The following is a 25806-nucleotide window of genomic DNA, read 5'->3' as shown; positions in this document are numbered from 1 at the left end:
AGTCAATATGACTCCTAAGTAAAATATTGTAATTTTAATTCCTATACACTCTATTTGAATCAGAGTTGGAGACTTTTGAAAAATAAAAAGTACTGTAAGGTTTCCTTTGCAAAACCTCAACTCCTTCCAAAAAACTAAAAGTGTAAAGGTTTGTTGATAATACTTAGGGGGAGAAAAAGAAAAACTGGGATTGAAAAGGAAAATGGGAGTTTAAAAGAAAGAAAGAGATGCTTTTGTGATACAGCCTTCGTACAGATAAAGGGAGATGAAGCCAAGCAGACCTGACCCTTTAACTGTCTGCCTGAGTTTGCTGGAGAAGGGGTTGGATAAAGCTAGAAAACCGGGGAGAAATCATAAAGCATTTTTGCCATTTTCTAAATGAAGTTTTTGCACGCAAACTTCTATGTCGCCCAGAGAATCGGGGGAAGGAGTGGAGAGGCACTTTACTTGGAAATTGTAGTTTCCATTCCCTCAATTAAAACAAACATTATACAACGCCTTTGTTTTCTGAAGCTGCTGAAGGGTAGTATTGACTAGAGGAGGAAATCAGAGGGGGACTCTTTTATTGAAGAAGGGAAAGCTTCAAGTTTAGTAAATAAAAACAAAATAACCTAATTTGGCTAATACAGTAGAAAATGAAGCAGTCAGCAAACCTTGTCAAAATCAGACAAAGATGAGGGAAACTAAGGGGAAAAAAATGCATTTGTGGAGAATAAAAATCAGGGAACTAAAAATGCAAGGGAGGCTTAATCACATGGGGTTACTGTCCCAGTAATGGCTGTTCTGAGCATATGCCAATTCTGGTTGCCTTTTCAATGGAATACTCTCCTTATGCTAATAAAATTATAGTTAAAAATATATTTATAAAGAAACTAACTCTTTTCTAAAGCCTTACACAGTCTCGTTCTGATCCCAAATATGTGTGCCTCAAACAAAGAACAAAACCTGCAGTTACACACACTCATTCTTTTTAGTGACCATCTATTGTTACTTGAGTGTGTCCCTTGGGGTGGCTGCCCCTTTTACATTTAGCATTTTCTCAAAGGATTGCTTTCAACTTCACATTCTCCTTTAAAAAATAGTCCTTACATCTCCTTATCATCCCAGTAATGTTTGGGCATCCTTAAGAGACTGGCATCCCATCCCTTCCAACTGGAGTCCATCCCAGTCCAACTCTCTGCATGTAGCGTTGATATATTTTGTCAGTCATGTCACAGGTGACAAGCATTCCACATGATATCAAGGAAGCATGCAATCATCCACTGATTATTTAAACTAAGTCCCTGGGCTTTCTTGTTTTGTGTCTCTCAATATTCTTCAAGAAGACAATGACAGCTCCAGTTCTTCTAAATCTAGGAAGAAATTAGTCGGTTGTACCTAAGACTCTAACATTAAAAATCTACCCATATTTAGATACATAAAAGAATAATCTGAATTGCTACATGACTTCAGTTTTCATGTCTGATGAAAAAATATAAAATGATTATTAAATATAAAGAAATATATAATTATATTAATTACTAGACAAAGGGAAATTCTCCTTGTTTTACTTATTACATCCCATAAATAGATTTTCCAAAGAGGAAACCCTCTCTCAATAAATATGATAATAAAACTAAGATAGCTACATTCATTAATAATTTCAGTGCTTCTGAGCAATACCACTTTTCATCTTATTAATATAAAAATCTGAAATCTTGATTGATATACACTACTTGCTTCATGAGTCAGATAGTAGGTGTAGACTGGCATAATTTTGGAATAAAAAGATAGCTATTTTCCAAATGCACAAATAAAAATTAAATTTTGTTCATCACCAAGCTATTCCATTTTATAAAGGGATATTACTATTTTTTCATTTTCCCAGAACTACATTTAGTAAAATAACAAAAAATTCTACTATTTTCCAGGACCTAGTAATAAATAGGAAAAAAAGAAAGCCTGTATAAAGTTATTTTGTACAAAATCACAAAGCAAAATGAATTTAAAAGTAAAAGATTCCTTTGGAATGTGTATTTTATTTCCTTTCTTTGTTCTGATTTTTAAAAAATCACTCTCTCTTGAAAGCGGGGTCTCAGAGCCAACACATTTTCATTGTCTCATTTTCTTTTATATAAACCTGAAATATTTCACATTTTGCCTTAAATATAATATTCTGGTTGAGTTTCATTTCATCATCCACATGAATGCTATTCAGTCCTATCTCAGCTCTATTTCATTTCCGTGAAAGATATTGAATTTTAAAGTTGTCTTTTATAAAAATTGTGCTCCTAAAACAAATGAAACAAATTCTGGAACTACAAAACTGAAAATTAAAGGGGAATTTGTGGTCAGGTGAAAAAGAAATAGGCTAGCCCTGTAGGGTCATTGCTGTAGATGTTACACACCGCATGAGCGCTGTATACACAAATTACCCCGCCTTTGCAGGCAGCTCATGCTCACAGGGCTCATCCTCGGAAGCAGAAATGTATTTCAAATTTTCTAGACTCTTTGATGGCAGGCATCTCACTTGATGCTCGGCCTCATTGGGAGCCATATGAGCTAAACTACTGGATTCCTCTTTGCAGATCTGAACCTCATTATTATTCTACTCTACTCGGGTCTGTCACAAATCTGTTATCAATAGTAACCCAGCTTCGTGCTCTCATTTAGCCATTAAATCAAACCAAGCTAATGGGCTAGAATCATAAATAGGCTTTCATGCCCTCTGCTGGATGTGCAAAGAAATAGCTACACCCTTTAGCTGTAAGAAAAACCTCATTTAAGAACTGAATGCTCTTTAACACGGGAAGAAAAACAAAACCTAGTCTCATCAGAATTAAAATCTGAGATGCCAGGTTAAACAGAATTTTAACGATTTATTGATGAACTAGGATGCAGGTAAAGATTTTCAGAGATGAGATGACAGAAAAGGAACACACGTTTACCTTTAGAAATTTCTTCTTTAAACGTCATGATGATCACATAATCCACATGAATTTTATTATTTTATTATTTACAGTAGTTTTCAGTGGACCATAAAGAGCAGCTGCTACAGAACTTCTAAGTTTTTGGAGGTCAGAGCAAAGCGGTGGAAACTCTAGTATCCTTAAAAGTGATACTATGTATGTTGAAGAAAGATATCCAGAACTGTGTACAGTAATTGACATATAGCAGTCATTTAGTAAGTATTTCTTAGGCATTAGATGAAAAAGCAACCTGTGATATTTGGGAAGAGATCTTTGTCAGAAACGTTCCTATGAAAACAAACTATTTTTCTGCCAGCCCTACCCACCTGCCTACAGTCCAAATAAACCAGCCCTACCCACCTTTCCCCCACTCCCAAAATAAACTGACCAACCACACGCCAAGTATGTAGTTTGGTTAGACTCGCATTGACACTACTCAAAAATAAATTCCAATCGCTTCAACTTGAACTTTCACTAATGTCTTCAGCAAACTCCAGCTGCTACATCATTAGCCCTGTTTCCAGATGCGTTTATACTTTTCTAGGTGTTAATTATAACCACTGCCTGTTCCGTAATTGGAGTGGATTTTAACATACATAGCTCAGGATATGAACAAAAACTCTTTCCTTAGAGTTACTTATTTGACATAAACATAATTATAACCCACTTCTCTGATGTTTATTTTTAGAACCACTTTTGAAGATAGAAAATCATAGCGGAAAAATACCTGGAATAAAAATCGAAAGATCAAAATGTCTGTCTCTAGTTTTGTCTCTCGGACTAATTAGCTATGCACGTTGGGTGAGCCAATTACCCTTCCAGAACCCACATTTTCTCATCTGTTAAACGAAGGCAGTGATATGTGTATATATACTTTTTCCTTTTGTTTTTACTTTTTTAAACAGAAGTTTGTCAAGGTTTTCAATTATAACAGTAATGCACACACATTATTGAACAATTAGAAAATTCAGAAACATGAATGAAAGTTAAAGTTACCTGTAGCCCTATCACCTAAAGACATTTATGCTTAACATTTTATTTTTCCTTCTGCTAGTATGATTTCCTTTGCTTGCAATTGCAAGCTCTAACTTTGCCAAACATTTATTCTTTTAACTTTATACTTCTTTTTATTAAAGTAACACACACATTTCGTTTTAAAAGTCAAATAGTACTTGGGGCCAGTCTGGTGGCATAGGGGTTAAGTTTGAGTGCTCTGCTTCCGTGGCGTGGAGTTTGCTGGCCCACATCCTGGGCTTGGACCTACACCACTCATCAACCATGCTGTGGCAGCAACCCACACCAAAATAGAGGAAGACTGACACAATTGTTAGCTCAAGGCCAATCTTCCTCACCAAAAAGAAAAAAACGAAGTCAAATAGTACTATATGCTCATGATAAAAACTAGCACTTCTCTTCTACCTGATCTCACATAGCATTATCTCCAAGTCCTATTTCTTGAGGCAATAATTTTCAGCTCTTAGTGTTTTGCTTCAGATATTTATGACCTAATTTTCAAATGATGTACTTTACCATTATTTCTTGATTTTTCTTTTAATTTTAGATGTTATTCACAGACTTTCCACAATCTGAGATTAGGATTTAGCTTTCTTATTATATCCTGCCACCTTCCCCCATACACACTTACCCCTCTGCCTAGCTTGCCAATATAAATAACTCCCATTTTAAAATTCAATATTAGGTACATTACTCATAGCTTAACCATTTTGGGGGGATTAATCCAACTTTTGTTTTTCATAGATTTATAATTGCCTTGTTTTTTCAGTTTCTCCACTTTCCATTTACCAATCACTAATTTATTACCACATTTTCATTATACATTTTTCCTTAATCATCCCTCTTTCCCTCCTACAGCTATTTGTTGTCATGTTCTGATTGGAACTGGCCTCTTCTCTGGGTGGCTTCAATGCTATCTTTCTGTAGGTTAAGTTCATCCTCATTTCCAGAATTCTGTTCGCCTCTCCTGCTTCTAATTCTTGAGCATTTCTGCATTGCTACAGCATGAATTTGCTTGATTATTCTGTTTCTTCCTCAGAGACACATAGCAAAATGGAGAAACCTGAAACCCCAGTCAATGATTATTTATCCAGCTGTATCCATCTCGTACATCTTTCCATGTACTAAAATCTTGCTGCTAATTTTCTTTGTCATCTTCTTGCCACTCTCTTTGTTCTTGTGAATTAAAGACATTTTTACTCATTTACTGTAATCGTATCAGATTTCAAAACAGAGTGGAGATGTTCAGTCTACCACATATAACTTGAAGTTGGGAATAACCAGTTTACAAAATTGTTGTGAGAATAAAATCTGAAAGCAGTGTGTACCCCCTAAAGCCCCCCAACACAGACATCGGGGATTATTAGGGTACATTAACACAAGCTCCCTCAGCCTCTTTCATCAGTGGATACTAATGAGGTTATTTTAACTGCACTAAGCAGCTGTCTCTGGCTCCTACTCACACTCACTTTCAAAAGGCCTCACGCCATCAAATTCTGATCCAGTCATTTTTGGGAATTTCCAGAACTAGGGAACATTACTTACAAGATTCGTTTGAATACATATTAAGTGCCAGATTACTTTAGACGCTTCAGGTAAAAATCAGTGGATAACACAAAGATCCCTCCCTTCGTGGATTTACATTCTAGCAAGGGAAGACAAGCATCAGATTATCAATAGAATTCAGCTATGTAGCATAGTAGAAAATGATAAGTGCTATGGAAAAAGGAAAAGTGTGTCTGAGACAAGGAGGTGGAAGGGCCAAGGTTGGCAGAGGTTGCAATTTAAAGCAGGGTAATCAGGGTGGGCCTCATGGAGCAGGTGACTTTTGAACAAAGACTTAGAGGAGGTGAAGGGGTGAAATAATGTTGATATCTGGGGGAACAACAAGTAACAGCAAGTACTAAGGCCCAAAAGGACAGATGGGGGTAGGATGACACCTGGGAGGTTTGAGGACACTGTTCCTGGAGCAATTGAGTAAGGGTGAGAGTCATAAGAGAGGAGACCTGAGAGAGGTACTGATCCTACAGGGCCACGTGTCGAGGACTTTGTTATTTTCTCTGAGCGAGATGGAATTTAGTTAAGGGACATGATTCTCTTTATGTTGGAAGAAGATTACTCTAGCTGTTGTGTTGGAAATAGGATACAGGAGGGCAAACCTGGGAGCGAACGGACCATTTAGATGCTATTGCAGTAATCCAGGCAAGAACTGCCAGTGAGTGGCTCACACCAGAGATGCAGTAAGATCTGCTTAGAATCTAGACCTGTTTTGAAGGGAGGGCCAAGGCAAGCCATTTCCTGACAAAATGAATGTAAGAAATGACACATAGGGAGGACTCAAGGATGACTCCAAGTTCTTTGGTCTGAGCAACTGGAAGGTGACTGTTGCCATCAATCAAGGTGAGGAAGGTTTGGATCAACAAGGCTGGGAAAAGATTAGGAGATAAGTTTGGTCAAGTTAAATTTGAGAGGTCTATTAGACAAACAAATGGAGATGTCAACTGTTTTGTTCAACAAATTTGTCAGCTGAAGACCATATGGCATCTGCCATGGATTTCTTTTCCTGGTCCCCTTTCTCATGGCCAGTGTGATGGTGTCTCACTGTTGGTGCAGAGGAGTCAGTGTTCTCACTAAGAAGTTGGGATCTGTGCCAAGGGGATCTCATCATGGTTCTCCAAGAAATGCTAAGCCTCGAGGCATCGGAGAAGGGCTGTGGGCTCTGGATTCTGCATTCACCCGCATGGGGAGCCTTCTCCTTCTTCTGACATTACACATGCCCCACTGCTTAAATAATCTCCTCCATCTTCCACCTACATTTTCTCCCTTCTCAGACTGAAACAAACAACTCCTTGGACTGAGACTTGTACTCTTCCTCTTTAGTCATCCTTCAACTACAAGTGATCCATCTTCCTACTCTCTTCCCTCATCCTAACTTAAATATTCTCTTTCTGGTTCTGGGTCTGGACATGTCTGAATTTACGCTTGGGCCACTGCTAAATTATGATTTTTGTTGACTCTGTAGTAGGAGAGAGGTCAGGTTAAAACAGAGATATTGAGGCAGAGAAAGCTGTGGTGTGTACTGGAGTGGAATCCTAAACTTAGTAGAGACTACTCCCAGCACTAACTACTGCCTATCTGAGTACTGAGGAGGAACGGTAACTTCGTTATGTAGCATGAAAGTGTAACCCAGCGGTGTTACACTAAGGGTCCACTAACTTACTGCTGAAATACCTCCCTGACCCAAATTCTTTCCTAACTTTCATTCTTCTTTCATCTATTTGTCCTTTTTCAGACCATACTAATTGATCTCTGGGAATTCTCACAAAATTAAAGAATTGTTCCTAAATTTTCATGTTTTGGAGTTAAAAATGTTTCTTATAATTTTGTTACTCAGCAAGGGCTCACTACCTGATGCACATAGAAGCCAATACTATGGCACTGGCATTTGATAAAAGAAAGAGCTTTATTGCAAGGTCGACTGGCAGGGAGACAGGAGGCAAAGCTCTCAAACCTGTTTTCCTGATCCAAGGTTGGGGTGAAATTTAAGGAGTTGGGAGCTTCTAAACTGTAGCTGGGTCTATGTAAGCTGATTGGCTAGTAATCAAGCTTCTTGGGCTGCTGGAAACTGGATTTTCCTTACTGAAGTTCTTCTTACTTTAGGACTCCAGTGGCAACATTTCTGAAGATTCTTGGTTCCTGGGTTGTCCTGGGGCTATGGGTTCCCACCTGGCACATGCACAGTGCCGTCTCTGTTATCGAGCAAGGTTTGATTAAAGTAACCTGATTTCAAGAAGCAAAACTAATCTAAGCTGGTTAATGTTTTATGTGCTGTTTCATTTTCAACTGATGATCCAGATCTAAAATCGGCTTGATTTCAGAATTTCTTCATATGGAGGTGGAGGGCCTAACATGCCAAAGCATGAAACAGGATACAGTTCAGGAGTTTGAGTTTGATGGTGAATTCCAGCAGTTGGACTCACAGTTGCTTCCGTCCCTGGAAAGAGAAAGATGGGGACTTGTAATCTTTCTTTGTTAGTACCCTTGAGTGAAATCTGACTCCTAGCAGCCCTGTGTAGAGCAGAGGAGAGGCCTGTCTGGACTTTTTGTACCATCCTCTCATCTTCCAGCACTGTTCTGAACAGTGCTCAGTTGCTTTTCATAGGGTTTTCATGTGGTGGACAGTGACCCTGCTCGTATTTGAAATACTGGTAGCATAGCTTTCAGCATCACAGCAACATGCACCCACTGTAGTATGACAACCAACAGATGGCTGGTGGTGTTCCCTGACCAGGAAATGAACCCCAGGCAGTGGTGGTGAGAGCGCTGAATCTTAACCACTAGACCAGCAGGGCTGGCTATAGTCTTTCTAGTCAGCATAAAACAGAAGTGCAACGAACTGCCTAATAAAATCTGGCATTTCTTGGATCACTGGAGCGGCAGAAAATTATTTGCACCCTTGAGAAAAAGTTTACAACCATCTTGCTCTCTGCAGTGGTAATAGTCACCATAGTAAGAAAATTTGCTCTCATGAACTGATTATATCATCATTGACTAAGCCATCAAGAAATATTTACAATTTAGCAGCTGAATCTAGAAGGCATACTCTTTTTGGTAGATCAGAAGACAAGATTCCTGTAAACACTAATGGCATTTTAGCTAATTTTCCCATCATGGGAAATGCAAGTCTCACTAGAAACATTAAAAATTATGTCTGAACTTCATTATTTTATATTTACACTCTGCAGATTGCAGCTAATACAATTAATTACTTTAAGCATTTCTCTATGATGAATAGTAAAAATGTTAAGTCGTGAAAAGTTTGCAATTAAAGTATACACACATAATAAAGAAAAGGTAAATTTTAAATTTTGAAATCAAAATTCTTGACTTTCGGATTATGCACACTACATGCCACTAAATATCAAAAAATAAGTATTTTCTTCCTCAAATTGATCAGCTTAAGAGACTAGGCACTTATTCCAATACCTCTTTTGGAAATCTTTTATAATATTTCCTTGAAAGACTGTTTTATTGTTTTCTTTTTTGTGTGTGTGAGGAAGATTGGTCTTGAGCTAACATCTGTGTCAATCTTCCCCTACTTTATGTGTAGGATGCTGCCATAGCAGGCTTGTGTAGGTCTACACCCGGGATCCGAACCTGTGAACCCCAGACCACTGAAGCAGACTGTGCAAACCCAACCACTACGCCACGGGGCTGGCCCTGAAAAACTGTCATACAGGAAATCAACAGTAATATTTTATAACCATTTCTCTCTTTGTATTTTTCCTTTTGTTCACCTGAGTCTTTAGCTGTATCAGAATGATTTGATTGCTTCTTTCCAAAACAATAGTTAACAACCTTAAATTCACCTTTAAAGAAGAAACTAGGTCCTTAAACAAAAGCTGGCACTTTGACTGTTTTTGTACATTAAAATTAGTTGTAACACAGCCATGCCCACTCATTTACATATTGTCCCTGGCTGCTTTTTGTACTACAATGGCAGAAGTGCATAGTCCCCACAGAGACCATATGGCCTGAAAAGCCAAACATATGTCCTATCTGGCCCTTAATAGAAAAAGTTTGCTGACCTCTTCCTTAAAGGATTAAGATTTGATACCATTGAGAAGATTCCAAAGAAAGTGCTACAAGTATCAAAACAATTCAAAGAATAGTTACGTATTAGGCAATAGCTGCATCACCGGAATCCGCAGGTAGGTTACTCAAGATCACTCCTTTGGGGTGGGTAACGTTTATTTAGAATCATGAATTTTCACAAATTTGTCTTATTTTCTATCTCACTGGTTTGCAGAGCAAAGTATAATAATTCAAGTATTAATATAATATGTGAGGGGTAGAGCTATATTTGGAAGATAAGTTTCACCTCCTGGTTCAGCACTTTTCTTAAAAAGTTATTTATTTAATTGAATAATCTATTCCTAGGCTATTACATAATATTTCTGGACCTCAGTTTTCTCTTATGCAATAAAAGGATAATGATAGTATCTACATCTATAAAAATAAGGCTAAATGAAGGTAAAGTGCTTAAAACAAAGCCTGGCACACAGCAATTATCCATTAAAGTTTAATTATCACTAGTATTAGTATTAGCACTATATATCAAGAACTGTACTAGGCTAGGAATACTCAAGCATTTTCTTTTATTTATGATATTATTTCCCAATATATCCTATTTTAATGGTTAAATAATGATTTAGTCATTATCATTTTTAATGTTATAACACAGAAATTATTAAATGAAAAGTTTCTTGGAGTTAGAGTCTTTTGCAGTTAGGAGTTTAGGATGACAAGAGCTAAGTCCAAGGGACTCAATAAAACAGAGTTAACATTGGCAAAGTGTACTTGCCCTCGTACTTCCCTCCAGTGTGGACACTTGTGCTGAGCGTCCATTTTCCGGGTGAACTGCCCCTAGCGTATTCAATACAAAGTCAATGGTATCTTAGCTATCCTTCTGCCTGGAGTGGTCAACCAGATTGACTCCACACTATTATTAGCTCAAATAAATTTCCACCACTGCCATTATCAATATCATGCTCCAGGCAACGGGATGTTGACAGTTGCTCGCCATGGTAAGAAAGTTTTATTGTCATCTCCTTACTACAAATTTGGCCTTTGCCCTTAATCTTGTCCTAAAAACCACAGGTAATTCATTTGATAAACATAGCTAAGCCTATGTGCTCGAGAGCTTTTGTAAAATCAAACACATATTACATCAGTTTTCAATTTTCTTCAAAGCAAGTTTACATACAATACCATGTGATTTGGAGGCAAGCAAGCATTATTTTTACTTTTTAACAGATTAAGAACCTAAGAAAATGTGGTTACAAATGCCTGTAAAAGTCCTATGGCTTTGACAGAACTGTTGGTGAAGGTATTAGAGTTTTCTGTTTAATTTTGTAAAACCAATACCCTCAACTGCTGAGTTTTTAGCCAGAGTTCAGATTTCTCACACCTGTAAGAATCACTCCAATTGATCTGACTCATTTTAACATGCCCTTTCCACCTCTTTCTGCCCTTTTCCCTTTGTATCTCATCCCTTTCTCTCATCTGAAAGTGGTTGAGAGTGCCTGAATTCAAGTCACAGTTCTACCATCTACTAACTGTGTTGCTTAACGTCTAAGTGCCTTTCTCCCCTCATCTCTAGAGTGTTCAGAATGGTAGCAAACCCCTCATAGAGTTGCAGGGAAGAATCAATGAGATGTGAGATGTCAAGTGTTAGCACAAAGCAAGGCAAATGCTCAATGAATGTGAGCTTCTACTATTATCATGTCTTTCCAAGAGAGTGTGTGAGTGAAATACCCCTTCTTCCCTTGCCTAAAATGAGTCACAGAATATTTACATGTAGAACATAAAGTACAGGAGAATGACACTTCAAAAAGGATCCCAAAATAAGATCAGATCCTGGGAGAGGTGCGGGAAGGAAGGAGCAGAGCGTGTGAGGGCCTCCTTCTTATCTGTCTCTGTCCAGTCCTCCTTCCCCTCCCCAACTCAGAATCCTCGCATTTAATCATTGCTGGAAGACCAGTCTTTCTAGTTGCCCTGCAACAAGAAAAAGGGGAGATTATCTCTGAAATTGCAGAATAAACGGGGTCAGGAAGTTTGGAGAGTTGAAGGGCAGCGTTATCAGGAAGATGAGACCAAGGAGACACTAAGCCAAGATGAGTGTCCCCAGGAGAGGTGTCTCCCCAGGAAAGGCCTGGCACCTGCTTGCTGTTTGTCAGGACTGGGGGGACCCAGCTCTGAGCCAGATGAGATGGAAAAGGATTCAATGTATATTTTATGAAGTTTATTATGTTTTGTTAAAAAATATGGACAGACAATGGTGGAGATCCCTCTCCTGTGCTCTCAAATTCTCTTTCCTGAGGAACACTGGATTATTTTTCTGCATCAAGTCCTTTGTCCTTGTCCTACCTCTAAGACCCCAGACTTTTTCTCTTTATTATCTTTAAATGTCTTACTTCCTCATAAATAAGGGCTTTTATATAGCTTCACAACCTACTTTCAATGAAAACATTTTCAGTGAATTAAAAGACCTTCATTTATAATAAACTATAAAACTCCTTGTCATTACATATTTTTTCAAAACTAAATTTAAAAAATAAACAAAACTATTAACCTAAAAAACTCAAAACTTTTTCTTTTTCTTCTTTTTTTAAATCACTTTTATTTTCTACCTATTCACCCTCTCGTATAGTTCTTGATCCTATAAAGTGAGAGCACTGATCCTGATTTGGGATACAGATGGTTATAAAGAATTTTGACATTTTTATCTTCTTCTTTCCCCACTTTTACTAAAAATTTGCATACATTCCTTTAAAAAAATTCACTTTCTGTGGTCCAGTTTTTCACTCTCCATTTACACATTTGTGGGGAAAAAAAACTGGTTGAAAATCTCCTCTTGTTTTCTGCTGAATTATCGGATAGGAGGGATTGCAAAAGCATCATTTAAAGAGATAAGATAGTGAGATAAGAAAACATTGAAGTAAGAAATCATTTTTACCCCTACATGAGTGCTGAAAAAATTCCCACCTGAATTATGCTCGAATTGCTGTGATCTGATGGTTGAGAGAAGAGAATGAGAACGCCTCAGAGACTACTTCATGGATGATCCCATTCAAGAAGACATATAGGCATTGAGCAGATCCTTTCTGGGGTTATATCAGAGATGGTAAGGAAATCTGAATTCAGAAGATAAGTCAGGAAGGGGGCAGAATAATAATGGAAGAAAGGACTATCTAGGAGACCCTGGGGCTGGATACAGGAAAAGGAGGTGGGCCTGAAGCAAAACAAAATAACGTGGTTTTATGGCTTGTATAAAATAGATAAGTTTTCATTTCAGTCCTTAAATTATCTCCAACTTCAAATAGTGAGCTCCTTCTCCTCTCGTTCTTCATCCTTCCCCTTCTCCACCTTCTTGACTTTCTTCTGGTCTTCCTCTTTCTCTAACAATATCTCCCCTTCTTCCTTACACTCCATGGGAGGATCAAAGGAATTAATTCACCTTTTTCGGTTCATAAAGTGCTTCATCATAACATGCTATGGACCTGGAAATGTAGATCCTATGAAAAGGGAAGGAAAACTGAGAAATCTGAGCACAGATCCGCAGAGAACTGTGAAAAGCCATGATTATTGGCCCAGGAGATGCTCTTGGGGCCTGGGTCTCTGGCTGAGATTCCTAAGGATCTTTCCCAGACAGAAGTCTCATCACACATTGGGATAGGCTGGGCTGGCAAGACCTTCCTTAAATACCTTTTATAAGGACCCCAAACCAAATATTTTTCTTTCTCTCTTTAATATTTCTAGTCAAGATAATTGGCAACCTGAGCCATATAATGTTGTTAGGAATTGCTAGTGAGAGAAATTTCCTATTTTATATATTTCAACATCAGTAAAGTTCAGTTCACTCTAGCCTTTGATAGTAGGTCAAAATTCTCCTCTCAGCTCTTCTCGGTGGAGGGCAACTTCCAGGAGATCCTGAGAGTCAAATCTCTGACCCACAAGCCAGGAGAGCAGAACTGTTTCAACTAATCTATTCAGCAAATAGAAGTAATAATGTTAAATAAGTTCTGAATAAATAAAATGAAAGTCTAAGAGGAAGCCAAGGTTAATATATCAAATCTATTCTCTCTATTAAAATGTTTTAAATGACCCATTTCCTACATTCTGTATTCAGGAAGGAAAGTCCTATTGTCCTGTTCATGCTCAAAGGGTCGTAGGGAGTCCAGAAACCCTATTTCATATTCTAAGATGTCACAAGTGTCTTTCAAGTGAGTTCTCATTTTCTTCTCCCGCTTCTGACCAGTGGCTGTGAGGAAGACTCAGAAGTGCAGTGTGGGTGTATGAATCTGGCAGTAGAAGGACTCAACTCCAAGCTGTTAGTACAAACTTTGTGGGGACTGTGGAGGTAGAAGCTGTGGTCTGCGCCAATACCTCCCTCTGTAGCCATACAAACATCCTATGGTGGTTCCCTCCCTTCCCTTTGGGAGAGCAGTTCCTTTTAAGGAAATTTTAGGTAGGAAGAATCATTCATTTGGAGAAGTGAGAGTGTAATGAGGATCCAGTGGGGAAAGGAAATCATTGAGTCTGGGTTTCTGACTGACTTACAATATCGATTCCTGGAATTTACTTCCAAAAATTGCTAGTTAAGAAGCAGTGATTGGAAATCACAGAGATACCACTTCCTAAATTAATCTTGTGTACTTTGTTTTAGAGAGGAGAAACAGGAATGCCAACAAGCAAACTCTAGAGTCCATATCCACATCAAAGATTATGTGAATGGCTGTTCACTGCCTGTCCAGCCACCCTGAGCATTCCTGGGACAGGATGGGAGGGGGTGATCGATGGGATAACCTAATACCCAACCAGTGTAGTCAAGGGAAAAAATAAATGGGAAGGGGCAACTGAGCCTGTGCCCTCTAAGATGGAAATCAATAAAAGTAAACTTTATAATACAACTTAAGCTGGAGGAGTTTGAATGTTTCTTGAGCAAAATAAGATCCAGAACAATACCAACGGGATTAGGGAGGAAAGGATAGAGTGAGGAAAGGAGTAGGGATTTGGAGAGCAATCCCTACCATTGAGGAATCACCCAATGGAAACATCTGGAGGTTCAAGCTATAAGACTGTACTCAGTGTCCAGAGATAAGGTGGCCAAGCTATGGTGTCCTGCCCAAATTTTCATTGGCTCCCTATCCTCTAGCAATTTCAGACAATTTTAAGTCTATTAATTAATCTGCAACAAAGATCTATGTGGTATATTTATCCAGTAAAGTGAGAAAGTAGATAACATCCTCTAAGAGAAGTAATAGCTGCTTTTCTGAATTTGTGTTTAGGAATTAGAAATAATATTCTAGAAGCCCCTGACCTAGTGCCTAGAATTTGGTGGATGTGAAATAAATGGTGACTATATTAGTTTTTTAAAAGACAATTTCTTCCCAAGTATTGTCTTTTCCTGTCCATAATAACTTCAAGGTAGTATAGAGAATGTCATTCTAACGCCCTGCGCTCAGTGCTATTGCATGCAGATTATTGAAGTGGTGTATCAACTTTGACTCTTTCTCTCACACATACTTGTTCAGGCAAGTTCAAAAGCATGCATGTAAACCACCATCCAGGAAATATAAAAACATCAGATAAATGGAAATATAATCATGGCACATAGACTGCCTTAAAAATTATAGCGGTACAACTGGGTAGCTTACTGAAAATTAAAAGCAGAATATTTTTAAAATTCAAGGTAGTCTGGTAAAAGAGTTTTCCTCAGAGTGAGAGAAGGGCTAAGAAAATCAGTGTGGATTCTCCTTTTGAGAAACTCAAGTCAAGTTGGAGGAAACATAATTGCATTTATTTATTAAACACCTCTGGTTAAATAAAGAAAAATAGACCAATGTAAACAAGCTTATCTCTTTAATATATTTCGTTAGAAGGTCAATCTCTGACTAACATATTTTGTTAGAAGGTCCTTCGTTAGAAGGACCCTATTTCCCTGTATACTCAGTGGAAAGTGTTTTTGATTTTAGGAGAAAGAGCTGTTTTCATTGGAGACTGTAATTGTCCTTCCCCAAAATAACCATTTCTCAAATTGACAATGTGTTTCCCTTGTTAAATAATGACTTAGAAAAAGAAGCCAATAGTGAATATAATCACTAAATCTTCTACTGGGTTTTGATATTAAACCATTTTAGTTTATGCTTGCCCTGCTTTTTCCTTAGCTGTTAGTTTTCCTAAGATACGCCCTGCTCTATCTATTGAAAATCTTATGCTGGCCCACGTTTCTGAAGGGCGGCTGATCGTCCCTACCAAGCACACTTGAGGCAACTGTGGTGTGCGATACAGTACCTAAAGGGGAGAGTCTCACAACAGATGGTCTCTGGAGGACAACGCTTCACAACGAACAAATAAACTATCAATTGTCACCTCCCAGAAATCATAAGTGGGTCATTTTTCTACTTATAGCTAAGGCTGGCAATTACAAGTAACTCTAAAACTTCCATTTCCTCCATTTTTTTACCTCCCAATATAGACTGGAAAATAATAGGAAGGGTATGGTTTTGGGACTGTAAGTTGGGAGGAGGTGGCATCAGAATGCTGCCAAAGAAGGGACATGAGTACTGACACTTGCCTGCCCAATTCCAAGTATCTCAGGCTCTGCCTTGGCAGCAGACAATCTGGAAAGTGTGGTTCAACATTACCGCAGATAAATGAGGCAAAGAGAGCTTAGTAGGTGAGACTGTGAACACAGGGTAGGCTAGACTGATATCAAAAGCACAGAGACACTCTTCTGTGCCTTAAACTCTACCACTCACTTGGAGTGACCAGCCCTGTATGTCTCTTCCCTTCTGCTTGTTGACTGAGCAACCTGCTTACATCCTATACCATATTCAACTATGAGTCATTTCCGTAAGACACATTTTTTTCTTTTGAGGTCTCCTTTCTTCTGAAGTTTTCTCACTTAGATTCTTCCCCAGTGAATGCCTTTGAGTCTCCAATAAGCTAGGTCTTGTAAGTTCACAAATCTGCTTTTCAGAGGTTAGTTGTTCAATTCAGCGCAAAACCATGAGGTCTCAAAGAGGAAGTCCAAAAGTGTGCAGACAGCTTACCACAGACAGGGTCCAAGTCTCCAACAGCAAAAACAGCCATGGTGTGTCTTTGGGAACCCATTCGGGGTCTCCTCAGCCAGCACTGGAGGCAGAAAAGCACTGCTCCACAGAGAAGAGCCATCAGGAATATCAGCAGCAAGAGCCTGATTTCAGAAGAAGCAGGGGAGGAGTAAGATGGAGCGTGCAGGGAAGTGAAGAGCTTCTCTTGCTTTCTGGAAAGGGGGCAAGAACTCAGAGAGATGGAATGCAAGCAATCTGGGAGGCTGAATTCCTTAAGCAATCCCCTCACTACCACTTGCCCATTTTTCACTGAACCTGGAATATTCACTGAGCTCAGAGTGGGTCGATTTTGCCAGGTGATCATGACTGTTTCTCTTTGGAAATTAGAAGATTGTTCTGAGGAGCAGACTTGGTTCCTTAATTCATTCATTCATTATTCCTTTCGTTCAGCCATCCATCCGTTCATTCCACTTGTATTTAAGCAATGGAACGGATTTTAGATGCTGGTTTTGGGCATTCAAAGGTTGACAAGACATGGTCCCTATCTTTGAGGAGCTAACCATCTAACTGAAAACACTGGTAATGTTTAGTTTGGAAAACATAGAAGTCAGGATTTAGGAGATTCTAACAATTCTCTTAAAATTTCTGAAGGACTAGCTTATAAAAGAGGTAGCAGTCTTATCTTAAGGTCAGAACTAAAATCAGTGGAGGAGTCGTTCTGGGAGATTTCAAGAGAAAGAACAATTATTTTACCTTTAAAGATCTCTGCACTCAGGAATAAACTATTATTCTTATAAGTAGTATGCTCCCTGTAATATGGAGTCTTTAAGTAAACACTGGCCAACAAGGGGAAAGTGATCTTTCTACATATATTGATTCACGTTACTCCTAATTTTTTTTTTAAGCTGGGTGATTTCATGTGCCATCTCAATTATTTAGGAGAAGGAGTGTCTATATATCACAAAAGGTTTTATGGAACAGATTGAGGATGTCCTTACCAGATATACCAGCCATTTGGGTATTGATCTTTATAGTTTATGCACCTGATGGTAAAGGAAAAACAGTTAGCACTGGACCTCTGGATGGGCAAAGCCCATCCTTTGGATCATAATATTTGTCCTGACCACATCTGTTTCCCCAGCAATCACCTACTCACTGCATCCCGCCAAAACAATTAAGCAAGTGTTCAACATATGCCCACTTCATTCAACGCACTGAGAATACAGGTAAATGTAAAACTGTCAGATACATAAACAGATAATTGCACTGTAATAGATTTGATTCTAGAGTTATGAATATTGTTGTGCACTGAGAAAGTAGTGACTAACTTTTCAGGCTAAGATGTCATAGGTATTAGGTATTAGGCAGATAACCCTTCCACTGTTCTGTTTATTCAGAGGCCTTGAGTTTTTTAAAATGTACTTTCTCCAGGAAAGGTTTATAATCTTTATTAAGCCTTAATTTCTTGGTATGGAATAGCAGGCCTGCACCCCTGGTTAGAGAAAGAATTAGGATAGAAGGAGAATGAATGAGTGTGGCCATAAATACCAATCACTAAGGAGTTACAAATTGATCTCATTGGTCAGAATGGTCAAACCACTTGTGTATCAAGGCACATCTCAATCGTTCCTGAGATAAGTGTTAAGAGATCACACAAGAACATAGTCCGCAGTTTGATTTTCAGGAGGTTTAGCTCCCCAGGTGTAGACACTTATGTGCTATTCATTCCAGAGACCCTTGTTATGCCAGACGTGGTGAACTGAATGTATGTTTGTTGATGGACTTTCTTCGTAGCTCCGTATGTATGCCACTTTTAAAGTATTCTGGGATTAAACAGTGGAAACCTGTTCATCACAGCCCGATAAGCCTCTGAGATGGAGCTATATTTAATCATGTCTTCTTCAGCCATTGTTAAAATAACACTCAATACTTTTCAGCTTGAAAGCATTCATAAATGTCAGTTAATTTATTGCTCCCAGCATCTCAAAGGAGGCAGAGTGTCATGTTTATCATCAGACTAGTCAGAAATGACTTTTTAACATATGTGAAATGTCAACTTTAAAATTTTACCCCAACAATTGAAGACAAAAGTCAATCACTGAGACAACAAGTTTTGGGGTATATTTGTGTGTGTCTGTGGGTTTTTTTTTTTTTTTTTTTTTTGGTGCACCTAGAGGGTTTAGCAAAGCACAGAGGTATAAATGGCTAGGAAAAAATGGCAGCTGAAGTATGACTTTAAAAAGGATCCTAAGACAAATGATCACCAATAAAGGATTTTAAAAATACTGTGAGGATATTATGCTAAGTGAAATAAACCAGACAGAGAAAGATGAACACCATATGATTTCACTCATACGTGGAAGATAAACAAACACATGGATAAATAGAACAGATTAGTGGTTAGCAGAGGGGAAGAGATAGGGGGAGGGCAAAAGGGGTAAAGGGGCACATATGTATGGTGACGGATAAAAGTGATTATTGGTGGTGAACATGATGCAGTCTATACAGAAACTGATATAAAATAATGTGCATCTGAAATTACACAATGCTGTAAGCCAACATAACTTCAAAAAACAATTTTTAAAAATTAATGGCATATCCTTACAAAGGAATATTACCCAGTCATCAAAAAGGATGTAGCTTTATTTTTATAATTAAAAACTTGTTGAGTAAAATGACATAGAGGGTTCAGCTCTACTGTGTGTGTTTTCTTTTACACAAATACAATGATTTCACCAAAACAGCCATTATGTGCATATACACCAAACTACTAATAATGCTTACTTCTCTTGAAGATGGTATTATGAGGAACTTTATCTTTCTAATATTTCTATATTGTTTGAATTTTTATAATGTACCCACATCACTTTTGTAGTCCTAAAAATTTTAAATATTATATAGAAATCTTAAAGATGTAGTATCCCACTTTAGAGATGGATTTAGGGAAATTCTCTTAGTGTCCTGGTCCAACAAAAGAGCAGAAGGTTCTGTTTTTGAATTTTGAAATCTAAGCTCATGACCAGGAGCGTTTCATGTCCCTCCATATGTAAATCTCTATTTCTCTTTGTTCCATATAAAAATAGATCATATTCTTATTATAATGTCAATTCTAAATATTATTTTATTTCTCATTTCTAAGTTTTGAGCCAGTCAATATTTTTTGCAGGTGTATTAATTATCCAAATTGACTTACTTTGCTTTCTCTTTTTGACACCATGCACCCACTGGTGGGGGTTCTGATATACAATAAAAAGGCCAGGAGGCAGTTAGCTGGAGAAATGCAAAGCGATCATGTAATTTCAGAAGTGCAGGCACCTTTGGGTCATTTATTTCATCCTTAGGATTTTGCACACTGTACAACTGAGACCCAGAGTGAGAATGTCAGTGGGGAGGTCACTAGCTGACCAAAGAAATTAAACTAGAATATAGGTCTTCCGACTCCTTGTGCTTCTTTCCTCTACCATTATTTCTATGTCGTTCTCAAGTTCTATTTTTAAACAGAAATTTTTTAATTCTTAAAAAAAATAAAGCATCATCTCAACTGTAGCAATATTGTAATTACTCAAATTTCAGATGCAGGTTCTTCAGTGTAGGACAAATTATATTTTTGAAAATAAAGTTGTTAGTCAAATATTTATGTATATATAAATATATATATATATGTATACTTGGTTAAATTAGGATGATGATGCTGAAAGGAAAAATGTCAGGGAGAAATGAGAACTGGCTATGATGTTTAAGGAAGACGTTTCCAATAATCAGCATTCTCTAGAAGCAGTTGCTGAAGATCGTTTCTGCCCCTACCAGAACAACTACTGCCCTACTTTACTTGGACGTGAGATGAGATCTGCTCTACAGAGATGGTTCGATTAGCTGATCTTTATTCTTCTCAGGGCTGAGAATCTGTGGACCTAAGATTACCTACAAATTCATTAATTTGATAAGTTCAAGAAGAAAATGGCAGAGTTGCTCCATTGGCTTCTCTGCTAGAATCACCCAAAATTTCCTGTGCCAGGTATTCTCCTAAACTGCTTGTATAACTTCATGTGAACTAAGTCACTTTCACGCTTATAACACTACAAGGTGGGGTCATTATTATAATATTCATTTTACAGCTGAGAAAATTCAGTCACAGAGGGGTTAAGTAACTTGCCCAAGATAACAGAGCTGGAAGTGGCAGAGGCAGGCTTTAAACCCGAATGGTCTGGCCGTGGAGTCCGTGACTCCTACCACCAGGCAGGACTGCAACTGGGACGAGTAAAAGCCAGCTCCAGCCTCGTATTACCGTGTGGAGTACTGCCTGAATGCGTGCAGTATCCTGTGCTCCAAAACGCTTTAAGGAAATGTGAAAAATACAAAAACAAAATTAGAAATGAGAGCATGGAGAGCATCAAAGAGAATAAGCCAAGAGCGAGATGAGTTTGTGAACTGAATGTAGTAAATCTCATATATAAAATTAGGACTGAACTCCAGATCTGGCTTAAGCTTTCCAGCAGTTAATAGGATGAGAGAGAGAATTGGTTATAGAGTGTCCTCTAAAATTAACAAAAAGGCAGCATTACTCACTCACCAGTTGCACAATTACTCCTGGTATAGAAACCAGAAAAAATTCAAACTATCGGGCTTTATAAAGAGGCCACTGTTAACAATAGAAACAATTTTTTAACAGTATTCTTAGAACAAAGGCAACAACAAACTTCATGGATCTTTTTCTCTTTTTATCATTCCTTAACAGGCCAAAGAGCAATTCAGCTACAATAATTTGGGGGAGAACTGGGTCCAAATCATATCACCCAGAGACTGGTGGCCTGACCTAACTAAGCGGGGGTAAATTGTATAGTATCTGGAAGAATATGTGGACTATATATCCCTCAGGTATTTCGCCAGGTGTATAGTTTCATTTAAACATTGGATATACAATATGGCTCTGTAGTTAAAATTCTGAGCTCAGGAGTCAGTCCTAGGTCCAAATCCAAGCTTTGCCTTTTTCTTTTGTTTTTTTTGAGGAAGATTAGCCCTCAGCAAACATCGCCACCAATCCTCCTCTTTTTGCTGAGGAAGATTGGCCTTAAGCTAACATCCGTGCCCATCTTCCTCTACTTTATATGTGGGATGCCTGCCACAGCCTGGCCTGGTAAGTGGTGCTATGTCCGTGCCTGGGATCCGAACCGATGAATCCCGGGCTGCCAAAGTAGAGCTTCTCCACCGGGCCAGCCCCCAAGCTCTGCCTTTTACTTGCTTACTCTTGAGCAAAATACTTAACATTCTCAAGTCAGGTAAGATGGTGGCATATCATCAGGAATCTATTAATGTGATTAATCTACAGAATCCTGTATATGTATGATCATACTTATATTTTATAAATTACTCTATTTATGTACATACATGCGCATAAGTGTACTTGGTTATTTCCGGAAAGAGAAAGGATTCAAGGTATAATTATGAGGAGGCTCTGTCATGTTTTATTTCACATACTAAATTACTTAATGTGTATTTAAATTTTATACAAATGCAACATAGCAATGCATTGTTCATACTAAAAATGCTGTTACAAAAATAATTGAGTAGGTTAGATCAGAAAAAAACAGTCTGGTGTTTGAAAACAAATTTAAATAGAACTGATAATAGATCCCGCAAACGCCTTCTTGTGGTGGGAGCAGGCTGGAGATACTATGACTACTTACAATCCATTCACTTACCTTATACCACCTCCCTACAAAATCAGCCACTTTCTTGCCTTCTCTGTCTTTATTTTCTGCTAATTTGCACTTTGTTTGAGGTGGTTTCTTGTTTTCATTCAAAAGCAATGGTATTAAATAAAAATAAATATAACAGACACTTGCATGCAAAATGATGTAGCCAAAAAAGTTCGTACCTAAATACTGGTTGAAATTCTGTAATTAATTTGTTACTATCTCTCTTTGGGTCTCAATTTCTTCACTTGAAAAGGAGACCAGTCACCTCAGTGACTCTCAAGACAGCTTACAAAGTTCCTCAATACCATATTTTCCTGTCATGTTGATTGGAGAATTAGACTCAATATTTATGATCCTTTTCAATCATGAATTTCTTTATTGTATTATTCTGGGTCAAAGGCAGAAGATGAAGGGGCAAGATGAGGCAGCCATGAGGTCCAGAGTTATGTAAGCCCACCAATAATCAAAAACTCTATGTCACAAACCACAGAGGACAAAGAAAAGGGCGAGTCCAAAATTAATTCAAAGAAATGGCAATGCAGGGTCATGCAAAACTGAAAGAGTAGTACAGAGTTAATAAGCAGATTGTCAATAATGAGATGATCCACCAGAGAAAGGTGAATGATTCCAGGGCCAAGAAAAGCACCCCACCTAGCATGGCCTCTTAATCTGAAGACAGTGGCCAGAGACCCTGGCCTTGAGGGTAACAGGCAATGATAATTAAAAACAGCTAGCTGGCCATGAGGGCTGCACCCAGGAGAAGACAGTCCTTGGCAGAAGTGCTTTTCTGACACTTGCACTAAGTCACAGTACGTTACAGTGATCATTAATCATCACCAGCATTATTTATGGCACCTTCTCCCCATCTCCCAAATGGAATTCTGGGAACCATTAAGTCTACAGCACAAAAAGTGAGAAGATTGAGTCAATTATCCACATAATTTATATCAAAATCCCTTTGAAATATACGCACAAGCAGGTCAAAAATTTTGTTAGTTTGCTGATATTTGAAACTGAATTATCCAGAAAACTGTCCTCTGTCATCACTGCGACTCTTGGGTATGGATGCAACCATAGATGCATGATGATAATGATCATTTGGAACTCATTTGGAGCTTCTCAAACGACTTGAGCCTTTTTTATCCTTTGAATTTTGAAAATGCTAAATAAGAACATGGAGCCTCTTGCAATTTACTTACGTTTCATTTTCTTCACACGGCGGGTCCGAGAGCACCAACTGAAACATGTTAAGAACAATAAAATCCAAACATCTCATCAGTCTAATCCTTTAATACAAACAGTGACTAGAGACAATGTGGGTTTATGGCATTTCGTTTGTTTTTTTAATTAAAAGCTCTGTAGCAGAGTCTATTGTTGGTGCACAGAATTTTAATTGAAAAAAATCTCTGGGTAGTTCTCCATCTCAACAGTGACAGGAGATATACGTTATGGGCCAGATTCCTATCCTACACGCTACCGTAGAAGGATGTTAAAACACCTCTTGTTTTTTCTATAGGCAGATTTGCCTGCTCTAAAGAGCTTTTGTGCATCTTGCCTTTTTTCTTTGTTTTCACGTTTTAGCTACAAGAAGGCGGTTCAATATTTGTATGATTTTCATGCAAAGGAATCAAGTTCCCGACATGAAAACAGAAATCCATTCCATTAACATTAATGGATGCTAAATATATGCATGACGGAGTGACTTTAACCAGCTCGAAGTCTAAGGTTGACTTAAGATCACATGGCATCCCTGTTGAGATTTACATTTCTCCCTTTATCAAAGAAGAGGGCAAAAGCGATAACATTGATTGCTTTGTTTTAGAAGGCTGAAACTATAAGCCTTATAACACAATTATCTTAGTTGTCTGTGTTGAACCTTATAGGTTACAATAATCCACATCACAGAGAAAAGAAAGTACTCTTATCCAGAGGATGTGTTTGTTTGTATGTTTGCTTATTCCTTGAAGGAGACTCCTTCTGGGTACAATGGGAAAACTGTTAAATGTCGTTTACGTGCGACCCTAAAAACTGGGTTGATGAAATCAGTGAAGTATTTGTTTTCCTGGACCATAGCATACAAAACTAAATACAAGCAAGAAATTACAAAATTTAAAATGATAGACTTGGGAATTTTGTGTGAGATATGTCTTTTTTTTCCTTAATCCCAAACTCATCTTCTTCAGCACCTTATATTTACTCCACCAAGTTTAGCTGGGCAAGGAGATTTGTGGAGTTGCAGATGGAGCCACGAATTGGCCATCAGAGAGCATGGTAATGAACAATTTACAAGCACAGAAAATGAGTTGCACTCTCTTTTGCTAGAAACAGCAAATAGATTTGCATACTAACTGAGAGATAAATGAACATTCAAATTTTGTCCATAAAGAAAGTTTATTTATGAGTAGATGAAATCACTTGGGATCCAGCTTAACAGATAAACAAATAAAGCCATCATTTCACTTTCAAGTCACTTCCTAGTCTTCTCCTGTGCTATACCCGAGCAAGGAGTACACAGTATTACATTATTACCACCTCACTGTCAATGCATCAGCTGGCAGACTTGGGGGTTATCATGAAATGGCAAGCAAAGTCTTAATATATTTCAGATCTAAATCTTTCAGATACATCGCATTTGAGTAACACAGATACATAAATGCAAGTATTAATCAGAATGAGATGCTAGAACAGAGGAACCAAAATAAATTCTAAGATGGTTCTGTCTATATTGTTCGGCCGTGAAAACCCACCCAGCCTCAAGTATGTTCACAGGCAACAGTAAACATGTCTTAAATTAATCCTGCCATAGCATTTTGCTATGTCAGTGCCATTTTTGATTCAAAAAATTTTACAGTATAACCAAGTTAAGTAAAGATTAAATTGCATCCTATTACTTCAACAGCAATAGAACTAAATAAAGAAGAAATAAGACTAATGTCATGGACTGTTTTGTTTTCTGAACTTTAACCAATAAATATAATGTCACAAGATGCTAGTAACACTTTCTTAAAAGAAATCTTTTAAATGTAGTAGTTAAGTTACCCAAAGAATAAATCTATAACAAATCAAGTCTTAGAGTACCTATGACAATCATTTTCCAGAAAGAGAGATGGTTACCTGGAATAGTGGCAAACACAAGGTACCTGTTTTTGAGATCACTGAAGTGAAACTAAAAGGTCTTGACATACTTAAAAAACAAGCTGCTCAAAGAGAGTGGTTTGCCGTCTGTGTTGGTCTCCCTCTTTCTCAGAACTTGTTAGCTTCTCTCTAAGTTAGGCTTCCTACCAGAGCACTTGTGAATGCTAGCTCCTGGGGACAGGTAGAGCGCACGCTGTGGGTAGGAATGTTGCCTGCATGCTCACAGGTACAGAGAGTGCTAGAGATTTCAGTCTAAGGTCAGAACTCTGGGACTATTTGTCAAGCCCTTAAAAGCAAGGCTAATACAAGCAGCTGCAAAACTACCTGGCTGCTTAAATAACTTAATGATATTCAAGTGCATGTTTTATTCTGGGATATTTCTGGGTATTTTACAGA

At 38.0% G+C, this 25806-nt stretch overlaps 1 protein-coding gene across 1 annotated transcript; it reads right to left on the bottom strand.

The window, feature by feature from the left end:
• Positions 1–7434: 7434 nt before the first annotated feature.
• TMEM207 (transmembrane protein 207) lies at positions 7435–25522 on the bottom strand. The gene is made up of 5 exons (XM_046659575.1): positions 25390–25522; positions 23475–23512; positions 17578–17622; positions 16580–16722; positions 7435–7956 (listed from the first exon to the last, which is right to left on the bottom strand). The coding sequence occupies exons 1-5, from the start codon at positions 25456–25458 to the stop codon at positions 7820–7822; spliced, it is 432 nt and encodes a 143-aa protein (XP_046515531.1). The 5' UTR covers positions 25459–25522; the 3' UTR covers positions 7435–7819.
• Positions 25523–25806: the final 284 nt, after the last annotated feature.

The sequence above is a fragment of the Equus quagga genome, chromosome 4 (assembly GCF_021613505.1).
Source record: "Equus quagga isolate Etosha38 chromosome 4, UCLA_HA_Equagga_1.0, whole genome shotgun sequence".
Taxonomy (NCBI): Eukaryota; Metazoa; Chordata; class Mammalia; order Perissodactyla; family Equidae; genus Equus; species Equus quagga.
Note: the sequence above shows the minus strand (reverse complement) of the source record. Positions and strands in the feature narration are given on the sequence as shown.

Bases quoted from the DNA above. Each gene is read 5' to 3' on its own strand.
- TMEM207 (XM_046659575.1), bottom strand. From the start codon at position 25,458: ATGTCAAGACCTTTTAGTTTCACTTCAGTGATCTCAAAAACAGGTACC. The intron at 23,513-25,389 runs GTAACCATCTCT...AACATGTTTCAG, and splicing joins TGTGTTTGCCACTATTCCAG to TTGGTGCTCTCGGACCCGCC. The intron at 16,723-17,577 runs GTAAGGACATCC...TTCTGAAATCAG, and splicing joins CCAAATGGCTGGTATATCTG to GCTCTTGCTGCTGATATTCC.